Source organism: Mus musculus, chromosome 7 (assembly GCF_000001635.26).
Source record: "Mus musculus strain C57BL/6J chromosome 7, GRCm38.p6 C57BL/6J".
Classification (NCBI taxonomy): Eukaryota; Metazoa; Chordata; class Mammalia; order Rodentia; family Muridae; genus Mus; species Mus musculus.
The window spans coordinates 105,791,527-105,811,442 of record NC_000073.6 but is presented as its reverse complement, the minus strand read 5'-3'; the positions used below and the strand labels follow the sequence as shown (position 1 = coordinate 105,811,442).

At 41.8% G+C, this 19,916-nt stretch overlaps 1 protein-coding gene across 1 annotated transcript; it reads left to right on the top strand.

The window, feature by feature from the left end:
- Positions 1-355: 355 nt before the first annotated feature.
- On the top strand, positions 356-7,661 carry Mrpl17 (mitochondrial ribosomal protein L17). Its single transcript, NM_025301.2, has 3 exons — positions 356-635; positions 925-993; positions 1,299-7,661. The coding sequence occupies exons 1-3, from the start codon at positions 462-464 to the stop codon at positions 1,584-1,586; spliced, it is 531 nt and encodes a 176-aa protein (NP_079577.1). The 5' UTR covers positions 356-461; the 3' UTR covers positions 1,587-7,661.
- Positions 7,662-19,916: the final 12,255 nt, after the last annotated feature.

Here is a 19,916-nt window from a genome sequence, read left to right as displayed (position 1 = left end):
GCATCGTCACAAAACCAGCCAGGACTGCAACTCCTCAGGCAAGAGCGCCACATTCCACCACAGGCCCACCCCTCTGACGCAGTTCTCCTCAGGTACTCACTTTCCCGGCATGCTCCGCCCGGAAGGCGCCTCCTCCAAGAACGCCCCAGCCAGCCGACGCAGTGCAAGAGAAACCCGGCAGGGGGCGCCGAGATCCCAGTTCGCCACAGAGCACCGCAGACCTTGAGGCCCGCCCAGCTCGTCGCTCCAGAAACGTCAACACGTCGGGCCGCCCTCCCTCAGACTGCCAGCTAGGCAGGCTCTGATGCGCACGCGCAAACGCGGTAGCCACGCGCCGAGTTACTGCGCATGCGTCCTCTGAGACGTGCCTCCGCCCCTCTGCTCCCCCTCTCCCCGCGCGCGCACACACAGCTCGGAGTTTCCCTTTCCGGGCCCCCGAGAGGAGGGGCTGAGGTGAGAGCATGAGGTTGTCGCTGGCTGCCGCTATCTCCCACGGCCGCGTCTACCGCCGCCTGGGCCTGGGTCCGGAGTCCCGCATCCATCTGCTGCGGAACTTGCTCACGGGCCTAGTTCGCCACGAACGCATCGAGGCGACATGGGCACGCGCGGACGAGATGAGGGGCTACGCGGAGAAGGTGAGAGCCAAGCTATTCACCGCCGGGTCCAGCCTCAGACCGCCGCTCTGGCCGTGTGTGGGGAGTAGGGCCACGCTGGGAGAACTTTCCACGGTAGCGAATTCCCGTGTGGCACTCAGCTGAACGCGTCACTCCTGCGCAGCAAATGGAAGGCTGGTTGGGGCTCCGAAGGAAGGAGCGCCCAGAATTAGCTTAGCTGGTGGGATGGTTGGATGAAGGTAAGACAGAAGAGTAAGGTGGGCGCCTCGGTTCTTGACTCGTCTTGCATCCATGTGTTTTGTCCTCACAGCTCATCGATTATGGAAAGCTGGGCGACACCAACGAACGAGCCATGCGTATGGCTGACTTCTGGCTCACAGTGAGTGCTCCCTACCTGCTAGTGAGGAAGGAATCCTTAGAGAACCGGGTACCTGGCAGATTGAAGGCAGGGCATTCTTTTATGTACCAGACTTGCGAACTACCTTAGACACGTATTTCTCTTATTTGACTTGGGTAAAATGAGCATCCGCATAACTTCCTGTAAGTGTTTCTGTGTAACTTGGTACCTGAATGGGTGGTGGGAAAGCCTGTGAAGATGGTTTTGAACCCTACCTCTGGGAATAATCTATAGTTAAATGCCTCTACAGTTGTGACTATTTTTTCTGATTAACTCTCCCCATCTAGGAGAAGGACTTGATCCCAAAGCTGTTTAAAGTGCTAGCGCCTCGGTTCCAAGGTCAGAATGGGAACTACACAAGAATGCTACAGATCCCGAATCGGAAGGAGCAAGATCGGGCCAAGATGGCGGTGATAGAATATAAAGGGAACTACCTCCCTCCCCTGCCTCTGCCTCACAGAGACAGCAACCTTACTCTCCTAAACCAGCTGCTCCTGGGACTGCAGCAGGACCTGCACCATAACCAGGACGCAAGCCTCCACAGCTCCTGTACAGTTCAAACACCAAAGACTTAACTGGAGCTGGAGAGTGGTGCATAGGTGTGGTGCCCGTGTTCGTGGGTCTTGGAGCTCGTGTAGTGTGTGAGGCCTGGAAGTAGCATTGTAAAGCCCCCTCATAATGAGACCCAGACCTCCCTGCTGACTCACACGATCCTCTTTGCACAGAAGATAAAAGTCTTAATATGAATATAAGATATTGACTTTCTTGTCCTTCCCTAGGATTTATGGAAAGTAAGAGGCATCCAGATGCTCAGCCTCCTAAGACAGTAAATTCACAACTTAGGTTCTAAATTCTAGGTCTAGTTTTGCTTGTTTGTTGGAGGGGAGGGGATCTTGCTGTGTAATCCAGACTATATCCACCATGCAGCAGTCCTCCTGTCCCTGTGTTCCCAAGTGTTCACCACCACACAGTGCCAGTTTGCTTTGGTTTTGTTTTTTCTGAGACAGTTTCTTTGACTGTCTTAGAACTCTGTTTGTAGACCAGGTTGGCCTTGAACTAAGCGATCCACCTGCCTCTGCCTCCTCAGTACTAGGATTAAAGGTATGGGGCACTACCTCCTGGCTCAGTTTGCTTATCTCAACACTAATTTAGATGGGCCCTGTACCTCTTGATTCCAAACCATCTTCCTATGGTGACTGGCTGACGTCCAGCATAGAGACCCACCGTTGGAATTCCTTTTTTGCTTTTATAAGTTATACATGAGAATCTTTATGAATCCTATGAGACTAGGTTTCACCTTGGCATCTTCATACATATCTACCAATGTCTTTTGACCATGCTTACCACCACATGCATGCACCCTATTGTCCTGCCTATTTCAACTAGTCCCCCTTCCACTTGATGTCTTTTTATGTGTGTGATTATGTCCTGGCGAGTTTCATTAGTCCTGCTTACAGGAGCATGTGTGTGTCTTACCAATGGCTGTACCACTGTCTGTCCATCCACAAAGGAGGGTGCAGCCGCCTGAGCTTCTAACCCCCTTCTTAACAGGATTTTGACAGGCTACTATGAGAGCAAGCATTCAGTCCCAAGAGATTGCTTCCTGATAACTAGCTGTGTGAGCCTCTGTACAGGAATCTTCAAATAACATGGTACCCCTAAAACTGAGAATTGTTTCTAGGCAAGGTCACATTTGTTTCACTCAATGTCTGAATGGGTTTTGAATGTGGACTCAAATAGATGTATCACCACCCTGATCATAGATAGGGCTGTAGGCATCTGCCAGGATGTTGGCCTTCCGGATAAGTTCCTTCCTCTTAGAGGGTGTGAAGAGGAAGGTTGATAGAGAGTGATGCATTAGAAAGTTAAGCCTGCTGGGAATTTCCTGGAAGCTTTTGTTGCCAAAAGTGGACCTCTGTGGGAACCCAGAAAGAGGAAATCCTGTTTCAGAATGGCCAGGGTATGTGAGAAGCATGGAGCTTATTTATATCCACTAAATATGGGATATGACCCATCCTGGCTGCTGTTCTGTATGTTCAGAGACTTGACCAGGGAGTCATGGAAAGAAGTTCTCCTGAACAATTAGTGCAGCACCTGAAGGTAGAAGGTCACTGTGGAAGCAGAAAGACATTAGCTTCAGTGACACTATTCTAAGACTCTTTGCCCTACAGCTGCTTACACTAAATCACCTGGTCCCGGCAGAGCTGTCACTCTTCCTTCTGCATAGAACTTGACATGTTTTTTGTAAATCTTTATCCCTTTTCCTATCTTTTGAGCATTTACAAGTTAGATGCCTGAGTCATGACTTGTTCTAGGAAAAGCCCTTCCCTTAAAACCAAATCTTGGAAGACTTTGCAACAGGTAAAATATGAAAGGGCTCTCAGATTTTTTTTTGAACACCCACCATTTGGAGCTTTAATATTTCCCTAAATGTTTTATACTTCTTTATTGAGTAGGGAGGGTACATGCATCTCAGAATGCAGATAGAGGCCAGAGGACAGCTTTCCCAAGTTCTTCCAACCTGTGGTTCCTAGGTATGGAAGACAGGTCATCAGACTTAGTAGCAAGTGCCTTCTGAGCTGTATCTCTACCCCTTCTATTAGAAGCATCCGAATCTCCAGCATCACCTTACATACTAGAGATTGCATACTTCAAGCATATTTGCAGTAAATCTGACCCTGGCTAAAAGTGAAGCATCAGCAGTCAAGGAGCTCACAGTTGTACAGGGCACTACATATCTAATAATCTGGCCCCCCAAAGTTGACAAATCCTAAGACATCTACTGAAGGCTTTGTTAATCTGCCTGTATTTGTAAATAACTGCCTTTGAGTAGACATTGCCTAAATACCAAGCCAAGCCCTTCTCATCGCTTCGAAAGAGTGGTTCTCCACATCGAGTTCCAGATTTTGATCTACACAAACATGGATCCTCTGTGTAGTCTTGGCTGTCCTGGAACTCACTCTGTAGGCTAGGCTGGCCTTGAACTTAGAGATCTTCCTGCCTCTGCCTCCCTTGTGCTGAGATTGAAGGTACATATTGCCATACTCATGGTAAGGATTGGGGGGGAGGGTTTCAATTCTTTACAATAAGGTTGACAAACTAATGTCCCTCACCCACCCAAAAAACCTAACACACTTACTTAAAAGTTTAGCACTATGAACCCAATACCTACCTATCATTTTTAAACCGAGTAACTGTATCCCTGTATCTTAAGTGGAGTCATGTCCTGCTTTATCTCCATTAGCAAATATGCAATTGTTCCTAGTGGGATGTCCCAGGCACAAAGTTGTCATGATAGGAATGTGGTCATCTTAATTGCCTGATAGATTTCCAGTTTTTTATGGGACAAAGTCCAGATTTCTTACACTGCCTACTAATCAAGCATCTGCTTGATGCTCCACTACGTGGTGCCTCTCAAGCTCATGCTGTAGAAGCATAGAACACACCTTATTTGGGTGGTTTTTCTGGCACAGGTCCCTTTACACTTTGTTCACACAGTCCCTGTCATCCAGAGGCTCCACTTTGACCTACATAACTTGTACACAAACTTTCACGTGGCTCTTCTGATCATCCCCATTCCTAAACTCATAACTTTGTCACACAAGATATGCCTGCTGTGTTTATGTAGTACACTGAAATACAACATTGCTTTATAGTTCCCTATGGTATAGGGCATTAGACTGAAGACAACAATGAAAATAGATTAAAAACTAACAAGTTAAAGTGCTTCCAAACTGCAATCCAAGTTGTAATGAAGTGTGTTTGAGAGAGATTACTGCCATTTGAGACTGTCATTTCTTCTTATTGCTACCAAAAGCAGTCTAAAACATCAAGCTTTGTACTACTAAAATTAGTGTTCCTTCCCCCACCCCCAAAAAAAATTTTTTTTTAACTAGGATTCAGATAAAGATAAAAAAGCATTTTGCATCAGAACATGTGGCGGTCAATATGTATATAAATTGCATATCCTCACAAGACATTTTCCTTCACATTTGCATTACCTTTAACAATGCTGCTTCCAGAACCGGCGGAATGACTCGATAAAATGCCCACCTCTTGAGCATCAGGTCCTGAAGTGACATCCCAAGCCACACAAAAAGCTAGGTGTGGGGCCAGGAAGATGGTTCATTCCGTAAAGATGGTGCCAAGCCTGATAACTTGACTCCTAGAATCCACATAGTAGAAAAAAAATAACCCCCACAACTGACTACACATGCTGTGGCACACACTACTGATAGAAATTTAAACAAACAAAAACAGAAGCCAGGTGTGATGGTATATCCTGTTATCCCAGTGCTGGGCATTCAGGGTAGAGATATGCAGATCTTAGAAGCTCACTGGCCAGCCAACTTAGCCAAACTGGTAAATTCTAGGCTCAGGAAGAAATCCTATCTCAAAAAATCCTGAGGAGGCTGACCTCTAGCCTCCACATGCATGTGCACTCACCCACGGGAACATACAATCATACATACACACACACAATGCTGATCCCCATCCACTAAGTTGATTTTACAACCTAGGAATGAATTACAACCTGCTTTTACTGGGTTTACTCAGCCTTTCAGTGCCTAAGCATTGCCTTTGCTGGATAAAATCCAGACATTACATTGACAGCCTGGTCCAGCCACATCTCAAGCCTGCCATATTCAACCCTGGCCGAAGTTTATGAAACAACTGTGCTTTGTGTGGAAATGCTAAGGCATTTCAGTATCCAAGACCAAAAAAAAAAAAAAAAAAAAATCCTCTACCGGGCCTTAAATGCTGATAGTGATTGTCAAGAGTATAAACATATGTCTAATTAATTTCCCACACATTTTACATATTCCAACATCCTGGAATATTTCTAACCAATGCCACAGACAGAAAATACCTATATATTTCTACACTGGCAAAACCAGAAATGATGCATCTTTTATGAAAAAGTCACTGAATTCCTCAAGTGAAGCTCAGCGTTATTACAGTGGCCCAGACTCTTCATTTGATCTTTTAACCACATAGAAGACCACCCATACTGTATATTAGATCTGAGACTTGTTCATCCTACAAAGCAAAAAAGTTTGGCCCCAGGGCTGGGGTGGAGCTCTGTGGTAACGTGTGCTTAGCATTCATCAAGTCCTGAGTTCAGTCCCCAGCACAACACACAACCAGCTAGAAAGAAAGTTGCCACTTCCTCAAGCCCTTAAGGCCAAGGCCACCCCATTTCCTGGAGCCCTTAGACACTGACAGCCAAGCTTTGTTTCTATAAGTCTTACAAGGTCCTTATATATTTTAAATTTCAGTCTTTTATCAGATACATGGACGGCAAATATTCTATCTCCTGCAGGTTACCTTTTCACGTTCAGATTGCTTGTTTGATGTTTAAAACCCGCTTGGTTCAATATCATCCCATTGACTGACTTTCTATTCTTTACTGTTCTATGCAGAATGTATCACTAGGGTCAGTGGAGACGCTTCTCCCTGTGTTCTCTTCTAGCTGTTATACTGGTCTTCCCAGAACTAGGACCCTCATCCGTCTGGGACTTCTATTTGTCTTTAATACATTTTGTGCTAATTATGTAGGGTTCCGAATCTAGCTAAGGGATAGAGCATGTGACTGAAAAGTATGAGGCCTCAGTTTCAATTCCTAGAACCAGAACGGGGCAGGGGAATGGAGAAAATCAAGTTAATTTTGAGTCTGGTATAAAACAAGGGTTCTGATTTTCCCCCCTTGGCTTGAGGATATATGGTTTCTCAACAACAGTTTTTGGAGTGATTTCCTCCAGTGTATACTCATTTGGCAAAAATCAGTTGACTCTGCGTGCTTGTGTTTATTTCTGGGCTCTATCCTGTGCCATGGCCTGTGTCTGTTATGCCGCACAGCCGCATTTGCTTACTATAGGTTTGTGATACAGCCTGCAGTTGGGGAAGATGATGCCTTTTTCTTTATGACATTATTTTGGCTATATGGAATTTTTTGTACTTACAAACTTTGTCTTTGGTGTTTTTTTTTTTTTAATTTTTGTTTTTTTTTAAAGGTCATTGGTATTTTTATAGGGATTGCATGAACTCTATAGATTACTTTGAGTTCTGTGAACATTTTAATAATTTTCATTCTTCCAATCTTGAGAGCAAGGCAGTGTTCCACTTATCAGTGTTATTTTCAATGTCTTTTATCGGTGCTAATAATTTTGAGCACAAGGGTTTTTTTGGCATTTTGTCTTGTTTTGTGTTGTTTTTTGAGTTCTCTGTAGCCTTGGATGCCTTGTCCTGAAGCTTGCTCTGTTAACCAGTCTGGCCTCAAACTCACAGAGATCCACCTGTTTCTGCTCCAACACACTAGAATTAAAAGCGTGTCCCACCACTGCCCAGCTGGGTACAAATCTTTTACATTCTTAGTTATATTTATTCCTATGTCTTTTAGGCTGTGGATTGGGCCCAGGCTCTAGCACATACTAGGCAAATACTCTAGAACTGAACCACAGCTCCAGCCCTGATAGTTCCACAAATGGAAGCATTTCCTTTACTTTCTTTACCAGTGGGCCAGTTTCACACTGTACATCTTTTATTATAGTGACTGAATAACTCTACTTTTAAAACCCTTCACTAAATAGTGAGTTCCTCGAGAAAACACATCTAATTCATTTCTCCCACCACCCAATAAAGAACATGAGACAAAGTTGGCATCAACTGTCTATTGAATCAATCAATGTGTTTTACAGACTTCTTCAGCCTGGATGTAACAATTTTTTGCCTATGAACTCCTCCCTTCCCCTGTTTCCTCCTACTTCATCTGAAAAAAGAACTTCCTGCAAAGCTGACTCCCCATTGTTCACCCTGGATAATGTCTGTACCCTGAAGGCTCCTTTCTGTATGCTCTTAGATGCATGGGCATGGTGCAGATGTCCTCTGACTTTTCAGCATAAACCCAGTAGTTAAGTCTGAGATGCTTTAATCTTAAAAGTGATCTGTGTGCTTACATTTTTAAGGAAAGGAGTTTAAACTTCCCCAAGATTTTGCATTCTTCTCCACAAAGTGCCTGTTTAATATAAAAATAGTATTTTAGTTCTTATAAGTTATATGTTATATATTATACACACACAAATCCTCTATCAAAACTAATGTTTTAAGAAGATAAGTTCTGTTTATTCCGTAGCTCCACATATGTCTTGGTAATCCACTGTTCCCCCAGTATGAGAACCCAGCATTAAAGGAATTTTACCCGTTTCGTTTCAATCTGAAAATACAAAGCTACTTCCTGTGATGGTACTGAAAGCTTAATGACATCGTCCTGGCTTAATTTCTAACAATTTTCCCTCACAATGGTTTCCAAAACTTTTCTACAATTTTCCTCTCCTAGCCCATAAAGAATGAAAGAGTTCAATTTTGTACATGCTGAGTTTGAGATGCCTGGGACCATCTGGAGCTTGAGAATGAGGTCTTTTCTGGGAGAACAGATTTGGGAGTTGTCAGCAATTAAAGCTAAGGAAATGGATGGAGTGACTCAGAGTACACATGCAGAAGGAAAAGAGGCTGAGGTCAGACACTAGGAGGACAGACAGGATACAGAACCTATGGAGGAGACTGAGAAATTAAGACACAAAAAGGAACCTTAAAGATTCTTCACAGTGCCTAACACACATCTGTTTACATAGGAGACACTCAGAAATTGTCAAATACATTTTCAAACATAATCCTTCAAAACATTGCCATGATAGAGAATACAGAGATAAATATTCAAAGGTCCAACAGCTCACTGAGAAGATGCATTGTAAATAAGGACGACATAGCTGCACAGTTATATCAGAGTGGCTGCACATGAAGCACACTGAAGAATCAAGAAAGAAAGAGGTTAAGGTCGAATGCAGAAGAAATAATGCAAGTGCTGGCTCTCAGTGAGTAGGTAGTCATTAAGAATGGGGAAATGAGGAGGCTGGAGAGATGATGGCTCAGTGGTTAAGAGCACTGACTGCTCTTCTAGAGGTCCTGAGTTCAATTCCCAGCAACCACATAGAATCTGATGCCTCCTGGTGTGTCTGAAGAAAGCCACAGTGTACTTATGTAAAATAAATAAATCTTTTTTTAAAATGGGGAAGAGGTAGGCATGGTGGCACATACCTTTAATCCCATCACTCAGGGAGACAGGGGCAGGCAAGTTCCAGGCCAGCTAAGGATATACAGTGAAACTGTCACAAAACAACAACAAACCAAAATCGGGGAAGAGACATCAAAATTCGAGGCAACAAGATCTGCAGGTATAAAGGCACTGAATTATGAAACAGCATAGAATGGTTTGGAAATTCCAAATAAGTAATTTGGTACAGCTGGGATTTCATACTTTGGGGAAAAGTGCAGGAAATGAAGCAGGAAAGCCAGGCAAGATCTGGTTACAAAGGACCCTGTAGGACATGATAAAGTGCTTGGATCGTATCCTGAAAACTAGAGGAAGCCTCTAAAGGATTTTTAAATGGAGAGAAAAAGGATCAGACTTACGTTTCAGAAAGATTATTCTTGCAACAGACTGGAAGATGGCTTTAAGGGGCAAGACAAGAAGCAAAATATCAAATAGACTAATTGAGGAATCCAAAAGAAGTTGTTGGAACTAGGCTAGGTCAGAGGCAGGAGGGAAGTGGAAGACCAGACAAGTAAAGAAAAGGCAGACATTGTGTGCAGTTGCATGAAGTGGAGAAAACCCTTTGTTGCTTTGTTTTTTGCTGGTTAGATTATTTTTACACCCTTTATTGAAAATATTTTTTACTCAATATATTCTAGTTGTGATTTCCCCTCCCCCTATTTTTCCAAGGTCCTCCTCACCCAGCCAGTTAAGTCAAGTATGGCACTGGTTTCTGCTTAGGCAGCTGACGAGAAGTTTCGGTTCACAAACAAGGACTACTAGAGTAGAAGCATATTGGAGATTATGATAAACTGTTGTAGGCATATTCCTGTTGAGGGATGCACTCGCTGACTGAGCTCCTGGAGCTCAGAGGGTACACATGAACTAGCAACTTAAAGAACTGTGCACATGAAATGGAAATAAATGGGATTTAGCTAAGTGAGATTCTGCAGCCTGAAAACAGAGAGAAAGGGGGAAAGGCGATCTTGGATAGAGCCAAAATAACAATGCTATACAGAAGGAAAGGAGAGCCCCGTTAAGTTGCTCAAAAGAAAGCTTGTGTGCTGGGTGGGGTCTCAGGATCTGGAAAAGAGTATGAAAGTATCAACTGTGTGTGCCATCCAATACAACATGAGTTTTGGGTGCAGACACCAGCTCGTTTTTGCATTCTTAGAACTAAAATTGGCCAGAATTTAAAACACTGGTTTAATAAATGTCTTTGGCCATTGAACTTAGAAATTTAGACATTCGCTGTTAAATAATGGAGACTCCCATTGATAATTTGGTAAAACTATCAACTTTTGTCTCTCTCTATATATATAAGGCATATGTACACACAATATACATGATAACAATTAGGTTAGAGAACTGCATTTGTTTTAGAAAGCTTAATTAGCCTTAAGTGTCCATTCTTCTATGTTGCTTTCCTATTCTCTACCATGTAATAAACATAGGTCTAGTTGCTTACTTCATATAATATATGTAAAAATTAAAATATAAGAAAAGCCGAGAAACAGAGTTACTAAAGCAAATAATAAATTTAAGCATTAACAGCTGATTTTTGTGCATTGATTAAAAACTGGGGTTTTTTTCAACTTTCTAAAATTTGCTTTTGAAACCAAGTTCCGATGTGCTAAAACTGGCAGAGAGCAGTTTAATAGTTTTTAGGTTGTCTTTTTTTAAGCCTCTCAAGTAGTTTCAGTTCACCTTAATTTAGTTTTAATCTTCAAAAGTCTCTTTACTAGACTTGTTATGTGGATGTAACTCAAATGCTGCTGCCATTCTGTATGTGTTGCATAGTTCAGGCACTTGGGACTCAGATGCCTGAAATAAATAGAAGTACCCTTTAGTTGAGCTTATAAATATATCTGTGAATTAAAAATACCTACCTAAAGTGAGCAAGCTTGTTGTATGAGGCAAATGTTGCTGACACTAAAACTTCACAAAGGCATCTAAGACAACCAGGAAAAAAATCTTAGGATTTTCATATTCATCAAAATGCTAGCAAATCCTACAGCTATAGAAAGAATTATACTATATCAGATGGGACATTTGCTAGGAATGCAAGGTCGATTTGCTATCTTAAAATCAATTAATATGTTTTTTACCATATCAAAAGAATAAAGAATGAGACCGTAACATACAGACAAAAAGAAATTTACAAACTCTGACAGTTTTTCAAACTGGAAATAAAGGTAAATTTTCTAACTATCAAGAGGCATGTTTAATGCTGGGTGGTGGCAACACATACATTTTATCCCAGCACTCAGGAGGCAGAGGCAGGCAGATCTCTGTGAATTTGCGGCCAGCCTAGTCTACATAGTTGAGTTCCAGGACAGCTAGGGCTTCACAGATAAATCATGTCTCAAATAAAACAAGAGTCATGTGTGTCTATATCACACCCTGCCCAAGGCTCAGGGACCACCATGGAAGAGGAGATAGAAAGATTGTTAGGAGCCAGAGGTCAGAGGGGCTAAGCAGTGTCTTCTGGGTATGACAGGAACCCAGCACTCATAAACTCACAGCAGCTGTGTTGCCTGCACAGATCAAGCCAATTGATATTCCAGCATGGGGGAAGGACCTCACTCATCTCTGGGGCTATGGGCAGTTGATACTTCCCTTCCCGTCAGCCTGTGTGGTCCCTAGTCGGTCAACCACAATCAGTGTATGACCCCACAGCCAGGATTCTAAGGACACTAAAAACTGTACTAAATAATCAGAAGGAGAGTGTGGGGAGGGAAAGTGGGGCTCTGGAAGGAAAGGGAGGAGGGAGGATGTGTTGCATGTAATTGACAAATAATTAATGAAAATATTTATAAAGAAATCTGTTTGAAATAAAAGCTACCCCTAATGTCATACTTAATGTCGAGAGACAGGACACTATTCACTAAAATCTAGGATAAAACAAGAGTGCACATCATTGCACTTCTATTTAATATTGTACTAGACTAGAGGTTCCATTAGGGCAGTTAGGCAAGAAAAATAAATGGAAAACATCTAAAATAAAGATGAAGATTGCAGACTTAGCCCAGTGAGTAAGAGCACTGTCTCTACTTGCAGAAGACCAGCACTCATATAGAGCTCACAGTGACTCCAGTCCCAGAGGAACCAATACCCTCTTCTGACCTTGCAGGCACCAGGCATGCATGTGGTACACATATGTACATATAGGCAAAACATACACACACACACAAAATAATAAATTTTTAATGAAGAGGTAAATTATCTCTAGATACCCTTGACATGGTCATGTATATTTTAAAAATTCCAAGAAGTACATACATACACACACACAAAAACATCAAGATTATAGAATATTGTATAGGTATTTAAACTTATCTCTACATAAAAATATTTTATTTCTATACAGAAATAACCCAAAAAGGAAATGAAACAATTCTACTTGCAATAGCATTGATGAACTAACTAATGAGGAAATTTAACAAAAAAGGACAAAACTTACACACAAAAAACTACAAAGCATTTTTTGAGAGAAATTTTAAGAGGACTAAATAAATGGAAAGCCATCACATGCTATGGATTAACAGACTTAGCGTGATTAAGGCATCAGTATCCTTCGAACCAGCTTATAGCTTTTGGAGTCTTCCTATCAAAAGCACAGATGCATGCTTGAGCACACAAAATGCAAGTCAGATGGAAAGTCAAGGGACTTGAAATAAACAAAATACTCCTTAAAAAGAAGAATGAAGTTGGAAGACTCGTACTTGCCAATTTAAAAACTTCCCAGGAGCAATAAAGACTATGCAATACTACCATAAAGAAACATGCATATTGATAGACTAGAAAAACAGTCTTACAGTTACTATCAATTGGGGGAGGGGAGCAGACAGGGAATGTAGCTCACTAGATGACTAAACTAGGCTTACCTTGAAATCACTCAGATTCACCTGTCTCCAGTACTGAGAGTAAAGGCACATGTCACCACACCTGGCCCACCAATTAATTTTTGACAAATATACAAGAAAAATTTTAAAAGTGGCTTTGTCAACAAATGGCCCTGGGTGCCTAGATAATCACATGCAAAAAGAATAAAGCTAGATTTTCCCTTAGTGAATTTCACATTACTGCAGTCACATACCTGAGACAATTTTATAGAAGGAAATTCTTTCTTTACCTCACTGTTTTGTAGATTTAAAGTTCAAACTGCATAATTCAAGCTTGGTAAAGGCTACTCCTGATTGTATCAACTCATGGTATGGAAGGCAATAGGAGGAAGCATGGGTTGGAGCAAAATATTTCTCCAACAAGAACAGAGAGAGAAGGGAGGAGCGACGTGTTCATTTGCTTTCTATTGCTGTGATAGGGACTATGACCAAAAGCAACATGGGGAAGTTTGTTTCAGGTTTCAATTCACAGTCCCTCAAGAAAGGAGGTTAGGGCAGAAACCTGGCAGCAGGAACTGGAGCAGAAACCATGGAGGAGTGATGCTTACTGGCTTTCTCTACATGACAAGCTCTTTCTGCTTTCTTAAACAATTCAGGACCACCAGCTCAGGGTTGGACACCTACAGTGGGCTGGGCCTGCCCACATCAGCCAATAACTGAGGAAAAAGCCCCACAGACTTGTCTACATACCAATCTGATGGAGGCATTTTCTCAGTTGATGTTCCCTTGTCTCAGAGGACCCTTGCTTAAGTCAAGCTGACAAAAGCCTAACTAACACAATGGAGTTCCCCGATCCCCCTTGAGACTATAATCCCAGTGAACTAAGGACTTCTCAGTAGGCCCTGACATATCAATGATCCTCAGCACCTCCCAATCCCCTGTCATAGGAACAAAGCCTTTCTGTGTGTGTCTTTGGGAGACACTCATCCAAACCATCGCAGACCCTTACCTGACATCATATATAAACATTAGCTCAAATAGATTACTGGTCTAAATGTAGGAGTTGAAGTTACTTTTTTTTTTTTTTTTTTTTTTTTTGGTCTTTTGAGACAGGGTTTCTCTGTGTAGCCCTGGCTGTCCTGGAGCTCACTTTGTAGACCAGGCTGGCCTCGAACTCAGAAATCCACCTGCCTCTGCCTCCCGAGTGCTGGGATTAAAGGCGTGCTCCACCACACCTGGCTGAAGTTACTTTTAATGTGCCATCTATATCACTTCCTTGTGAAGCTCAGGGTACATCAAGGAGGAAGAAACAGAAGCAATGGGAGGGACAGCAAATGAGGAACAACAAATTAATAGTCTTTTACACATATGGTGAACATATTGCAGCTGGGTACCTGACCTGCACAAGATTTAGGCCCATCAACATTGCATGTGGATGGGGGAGGAACCCATTAGGTCCCATCCCACACTAAGGGTCTAATGGTAGTTAATGGTTGCAAGTGGAGAAGGTGTTATTGTAACCACTGGTAAGTCACCTATGCTCTGGTGAATAGCTTCCCACCCATGCTCATTTAAGCAACTCTAATTAAAGTCAGTGGATCACACCAAAAAGAAGACATGAAAATAGGAAGGGGACTTTGGGAAAGAAGAATATTGTGGAAGAAAAAAGGGGAGAAAAAATGAAGAAGGTAATGGTTAAAGATCATTATAGACAGGTATGAAATTGTCAACGAATATAAACAAAACAAACAGCTACAAAATGCCTTTTAAGCTTATTAAAAGTCCTGGGAGTAAAAATCACAAATGTAAATCTTAATCTTGAATTAGACAACAGTAGCTTAGATACGGCCTCAAAAGCGCAAGCAACAGAAGAAAAATTAGGTAAGGTGAACTTTATCAGATAAACAGTTTGTGCTTAAATAAAATGTACCCCCACCAAGAGACGAAAGGGTAAGACACTGAGATGGAATTACTTGCAAATCATAGCTGATGAGAAATCTGTGTAGATAATATCTTTTTTAAACTAATGGATTTGAGATTTAGCCCAGTTGGTAGGTAACATACTGGCAAGCAGAAAGTCCTGTGTTCAGTCTTCTAGCAGTGCAAAAATTGGGCACGTACATCTGTAGTTCTAGCACTTGGGGGTGGAGAATCCTAAGTTGAAGGTGTCTGTGTCAACAACAAGAAATATAAATAATCCTTACAACTCAATGGGCAAAGGGTTTAGATAGGCACGTATCTTAACAAACCAATCGCTGACAAGAGAAGAACTGAGATCCCCACCGGCATCTCACTACGAACTAGGAAAAAGAAAAATCAATCTCTCCTGCTTCCAGTAGGGGGACGAGAAAAGCAATGACTTTAAAATTCACCCAGACCTCTCCTTTCACAAAGGCCCTGACCTCAGGGGGACTTGCTTTCTCTGTCATGATCCACTTGGGCTCCACTGAATCCCACCCAACATGAAGGAAAAGAAATATCTACTTTTAATTCTCTTTAGCTTTCCTGTCTGTCTAAGATGTGAGGGGTATGGATGGAGCTGAGCTTCGACAGGATCAGTCACAGCCCCAGAACACAGGCTCACTAAAAGACTGACACATCACTGTCAGACTCCAGGGTGCTTCTTTGTCCTTCACACGCCCTCTTCATATTATCAGGGTCCCTGAATAATAGCAGGAATTTAGGTTTAAAGGGACTTCAATCCTTGGACCCTATTTAAGAAAGAGTCTCTAGGAAAACCCCCAACAACAGAGAGGGCACAAACAAGAAAAAGAGTGTAATCTCATCACAACAGCCATTGGAAACAGTATGCTGGGCCTAAGTTCTCCCCAAATAGGCATTAAAAGCCTCACATTGAAGGTGACCTTGGTTCCTTATGGGTACATCATGGCAGTTTTAACAAAACATTACAAGGCATGATAAAGTTTGTTTTTTTTTAAATGGTCTTATAAAACAACACAGAACCAAGCATAGATATGACACAGAGTTTTTTAAATTATCAGACTCAGGGTTTTAAATGGCTATGGTTGTCTGCTAAAGGAGCAAATAAAAAGTGTAGACAGCTAAGCAGCAAAAGTAAAATCTGGGCTGCAGAGATGACTCAGTTGGTAAAATGCTTGTGGAGTAGGCATGAAGACCTGAGTTCAAACTCCCAACACCCACACAAAAGATGGATATAACAGAATCAACAGCTATTACGATATCTTAGAACAGTTACACTAATGAGTCTATATCAGAATTTAGATCACTAATTTTATCCCTTTCTCTAGTAACTGCTTAAGGACCAGCCCACAGAAATAGAATAAGGTAAGTTTTCTGGTCATGTTTACATGGCTATTAAAATGTTTGTGTGTATATCTGTGTGCACATGCCCATGTGTATGTAGTTGCTTTGGTGTGAACCTGTGTGTGAAGGCCAGCAAATAACTTCAGGTGTTGTTTGTCAGATGCCATACACTTTTCTTGTTTTTTTTTTAAGATTTATTTATTTTTAAAGATTTATTTATTATTATATCTAAGTACACTGTAACTATCTTCAGACACACCAAAAGAGGGCATTGGATCTCATTATGGATTGTTGTGAGCCACCATGTGGTTGCTGGGATTTGAACTCAGGACCTTTGGAAGAAATGTCAGTGCTCTTAACCACTGATTTATTTATTTTTATGTGCATTATGTACTGCCTGAATGTATGGCTCTGCAGCATGTGCATGCAGTATCCACAGAAGAGGAACTGGAATTAGAAACCATATAGGTGCTAGGAGTTGGACCCTGGTCCTCTGGAAGAGCAGCAAGTTCTCTTAATTGCTGAACCATCTCTCCAGCCTTTTATTTTATATATTCTATATATAAAGAATCACAAGGTTCAATTCTGACCTAAGCTGCATAACAAGCAAGACCTTATCTCAAAAAAAAAAAAACTTTTATATACCACACACAAACACACACACACACACACACACACACAAAGTAATAAAGAAAAAAAAACAAATTATTATGTTGAAAATATTTTGAAAGAATGCTCTCCCCAGCTGTTTATAAAATCCTGTACACTTGAGTCATTGCACAATTGTGGAGTAAAATACACAAGAAAATCCCATTCCCAAAAGTTATAATTTCAAAGTAAGGAAAAACTTAGAATACACTGAAACTTGGCCTGCTGTGGCAAAATGACTTCAGTAAAACAGCTGCAAATAAATTAAAAACTAAATAGATTGAATTGAATTGAATTAAACTTCAAACAACACTGATACTGAGTAGAAGTCTTCAAAATTTGCTTAAATGAACCCCACCTTGCAAATTGTTGTAAATTTTACACATAATTAAGAGAAATAAAATTTTGGTAAATTGACAGAATTGGTCATTTCTAACAAATTGGCCGCTCCGTGAACTAACATTCACACAACTGGCTATCCTTACTTCCCATCCCAGAGGACCGAAGTCTCTCTCTTCTCCACATTTAAGCTCCCCACCTGTGTTCTAGATTCCATGTCCTGCTTTCTCTGGCTTTGGCTCTGTGGGAGAGAACCGGGAGCTTCCTTTCTTTGTCCCTAGAGTCTCTACAGGGAGCTGAATGCCTTCAAAGCCTGGAAAACATTCTTGCTCTTGAAAGACTTCAACTTAAGCAGTGCTGGGGTTGGGCTATTTTCCAATACTGCTCACTTCCTCCGGGCCCAGGCTTCACTGAGACTCTCCGATGACTCGTGACTCCTTCGGAAATGGTCTGAGTGGGGATGAAGGCACAGAGCGGACAAATTCTAAGCCTGATGTTACCTAGTGCCCCTTCTCCTTAAGAAATGACAAATGTGTGGAGGAGGCCATGAGAATCGCCTGCAGCGCTGTCACTCTGGAAACGTGTGCACAAGGCAGGCCTTCCTGTCATCCTTCCTTTCCTCTTTGGTCATCTGCACTTATTCTCCTTTTCCCTCAACTGTTTTCCCAACAGTTTGCTCTTCCCACCGTGGACTCACTGCCTGCTCTGAAACCTCCATTTCATGGCGGCAAAGTCTTACCAGTCCATTTTGTAGCCCCACCACCAACTTCCTTCCACTTCATGGCAAAGGGACTATATTGTTGCTCAAGTCCACCATTTTTGCACCCTCCTTCACACCTCTTAGGATGAGAAGGAAGGATCTATCCTCCAAGCCCAAGTAAAGCCAACTATTTCTCCATCCTCATCCTCAACCTTTGTGAGTCTGCCATCTTACTACACACGCCTCTCCCATTCCTGGCGAGGGCATGAAATGACCCTCCATCTTCCTCAGCAGAGACTTCAGGTGAGTGACATGTAATCTTCTCTTGCCAACATCAACTCCCTAGTCCTTTAGCTCTGAAAGGCCACAAGTCATTCTTCTTTAAAATAAATAAATAAATAAATAAATAAATAAATAAATAAATAAAGTCTTGGGACTGGAGAGATGGTTTAACTGTTGAGAGCAATGTTGTTCCCCCAGAGGACCAGGGTTCGATTCCCAGCACCCACTTGGAAACTCACAATCTGGAACTCCAGCTCCAGCACCCTTACACAGACACACACACACACACACAGGAGAAACACTGATGGACATAAAATAAAAATAGAAAATCATTTTAAAAATTAAATTGTCTTGTTCCTTCAAAACTTTCTTTGAAATTTAGAACATATTGTCTCCCTCATTCCACATTTCCCACAAAATCCAAACTCTTCTCAGTAAGGATGACAGATTAAATCCAATGGCCTCAAATTCCTGCCCCGCCCCCACCTTGTGCCTTGTACCTTCATTTGTGCACTCATCTGCACCTTCCCCCATGATCTCCTTTAGCTTTAAAGTCAGGAACATTTCTCTTCAACAAAAAACAAGCCTTCCTTGTTATCATGTGACTCTTTGACTATAATTCCACAGTCACTCCTTTCCTGGGATATGGCGACTACTACTTTATCCCAGTGACCAAGTGATCAGTAGAGACACTATGTTGGTATCACGTACTCACTGGTAGGATGGAGTAAGACCTTTGTCTCTGTGGTATTCACTCACCATAGTCTATTCCTACGAAAATCCTTTAAGTTTAGGAAAATTCTACAAAAATGTCAGAGCTGTGCTATGGAACCATCAAGGAGAGAAAGAGAGAGAGAGAGAGAGAGAGTCATAGACCAGAGGAAACTGAACATGATGACTATACGCAATGTGGTATTCTAAATTGAATCCTGGGATAGAAAAAAGTCATTAGTGGAAAAACTGGTGAAATCAGAACAAAGTCTGGTGTTCAGTTAATGACGATGTACCAATGTTAGCCAATGTTAATTAGAGGAAGCTGGGTGAAGAGTATACAGAAACTCCCAGGACTATGCTTGCAAGTTTTCTGTAAGTCTAACATTATTCCAGAATAAAAAGGTTGTATAAAAGAAAATTAGGAGGGGGAAATGAAGCCAGTAAGTAAAACACAAAGCCATGAAAAGCATGAACTAGACACAGAGTCTCAGTAACATTTCATGTTTGGGCTCTGGAAGTGAGGTTTAGTTACCTTATTTCCTAAGCTCTTGCAAATTGCGTTCTTTGAACATGCAATTAGCTATTTGCAAGAGAGAAGGGGGTACAGAGAGGAGATCGTTGAAGGTCAAATATAAAGACTTAGACATACAAGTCAACACTGGACCACTAAGCTACACGCTGCATCCCAAAACCTTAGCTATTTTAGACAGATCCTCAGGCAGGCTAACCGCATACTAATGACCCTTCTGCCTCAGTCTCCTTCCTGAGTTCTAGGATTAGAAGCATATGCATCCTGTACACAACTAACTCTACACTCTCATGCACAGTCATTATTGTTTTATCTCCATTCCATCCTTACATTACAGTACCTTGTCACCTTTACATCCTCTCCTTTAGTCACCTAGGTCATCAGCTGTCCCACACTCCTCTACGGGAGAGCTGGAAGATGCACTTACTGTGGTATTTTTATTCTGTTGACAATGCTCATTCTAGTAGATGTTTC

Bases quoted from the DNA above. Each gene is read 5' to 3' on its own strand.
- Mrpl17 (NM_025301.2), top strand. From the start codon at position 462: ATGAGGTTGTCGCTGGCTGCCGCTATCTCCCACGGCCGCGTCTACCGC. The intron at 636-924 runs GTGAGAGCCAAG...TTGTCCTCACAG, and splicing joins TGAGGGGCTACGCGGAGAAG to CTCATCGATTATGGAAAGCT. The intron at 994-1,298 runs GTGAGTGCTCCC...CTCCCCATCTAG, and splicing joins TGGCTGACTTCTGGCTCACA to GAGAAGGACTTGATCCCAAA.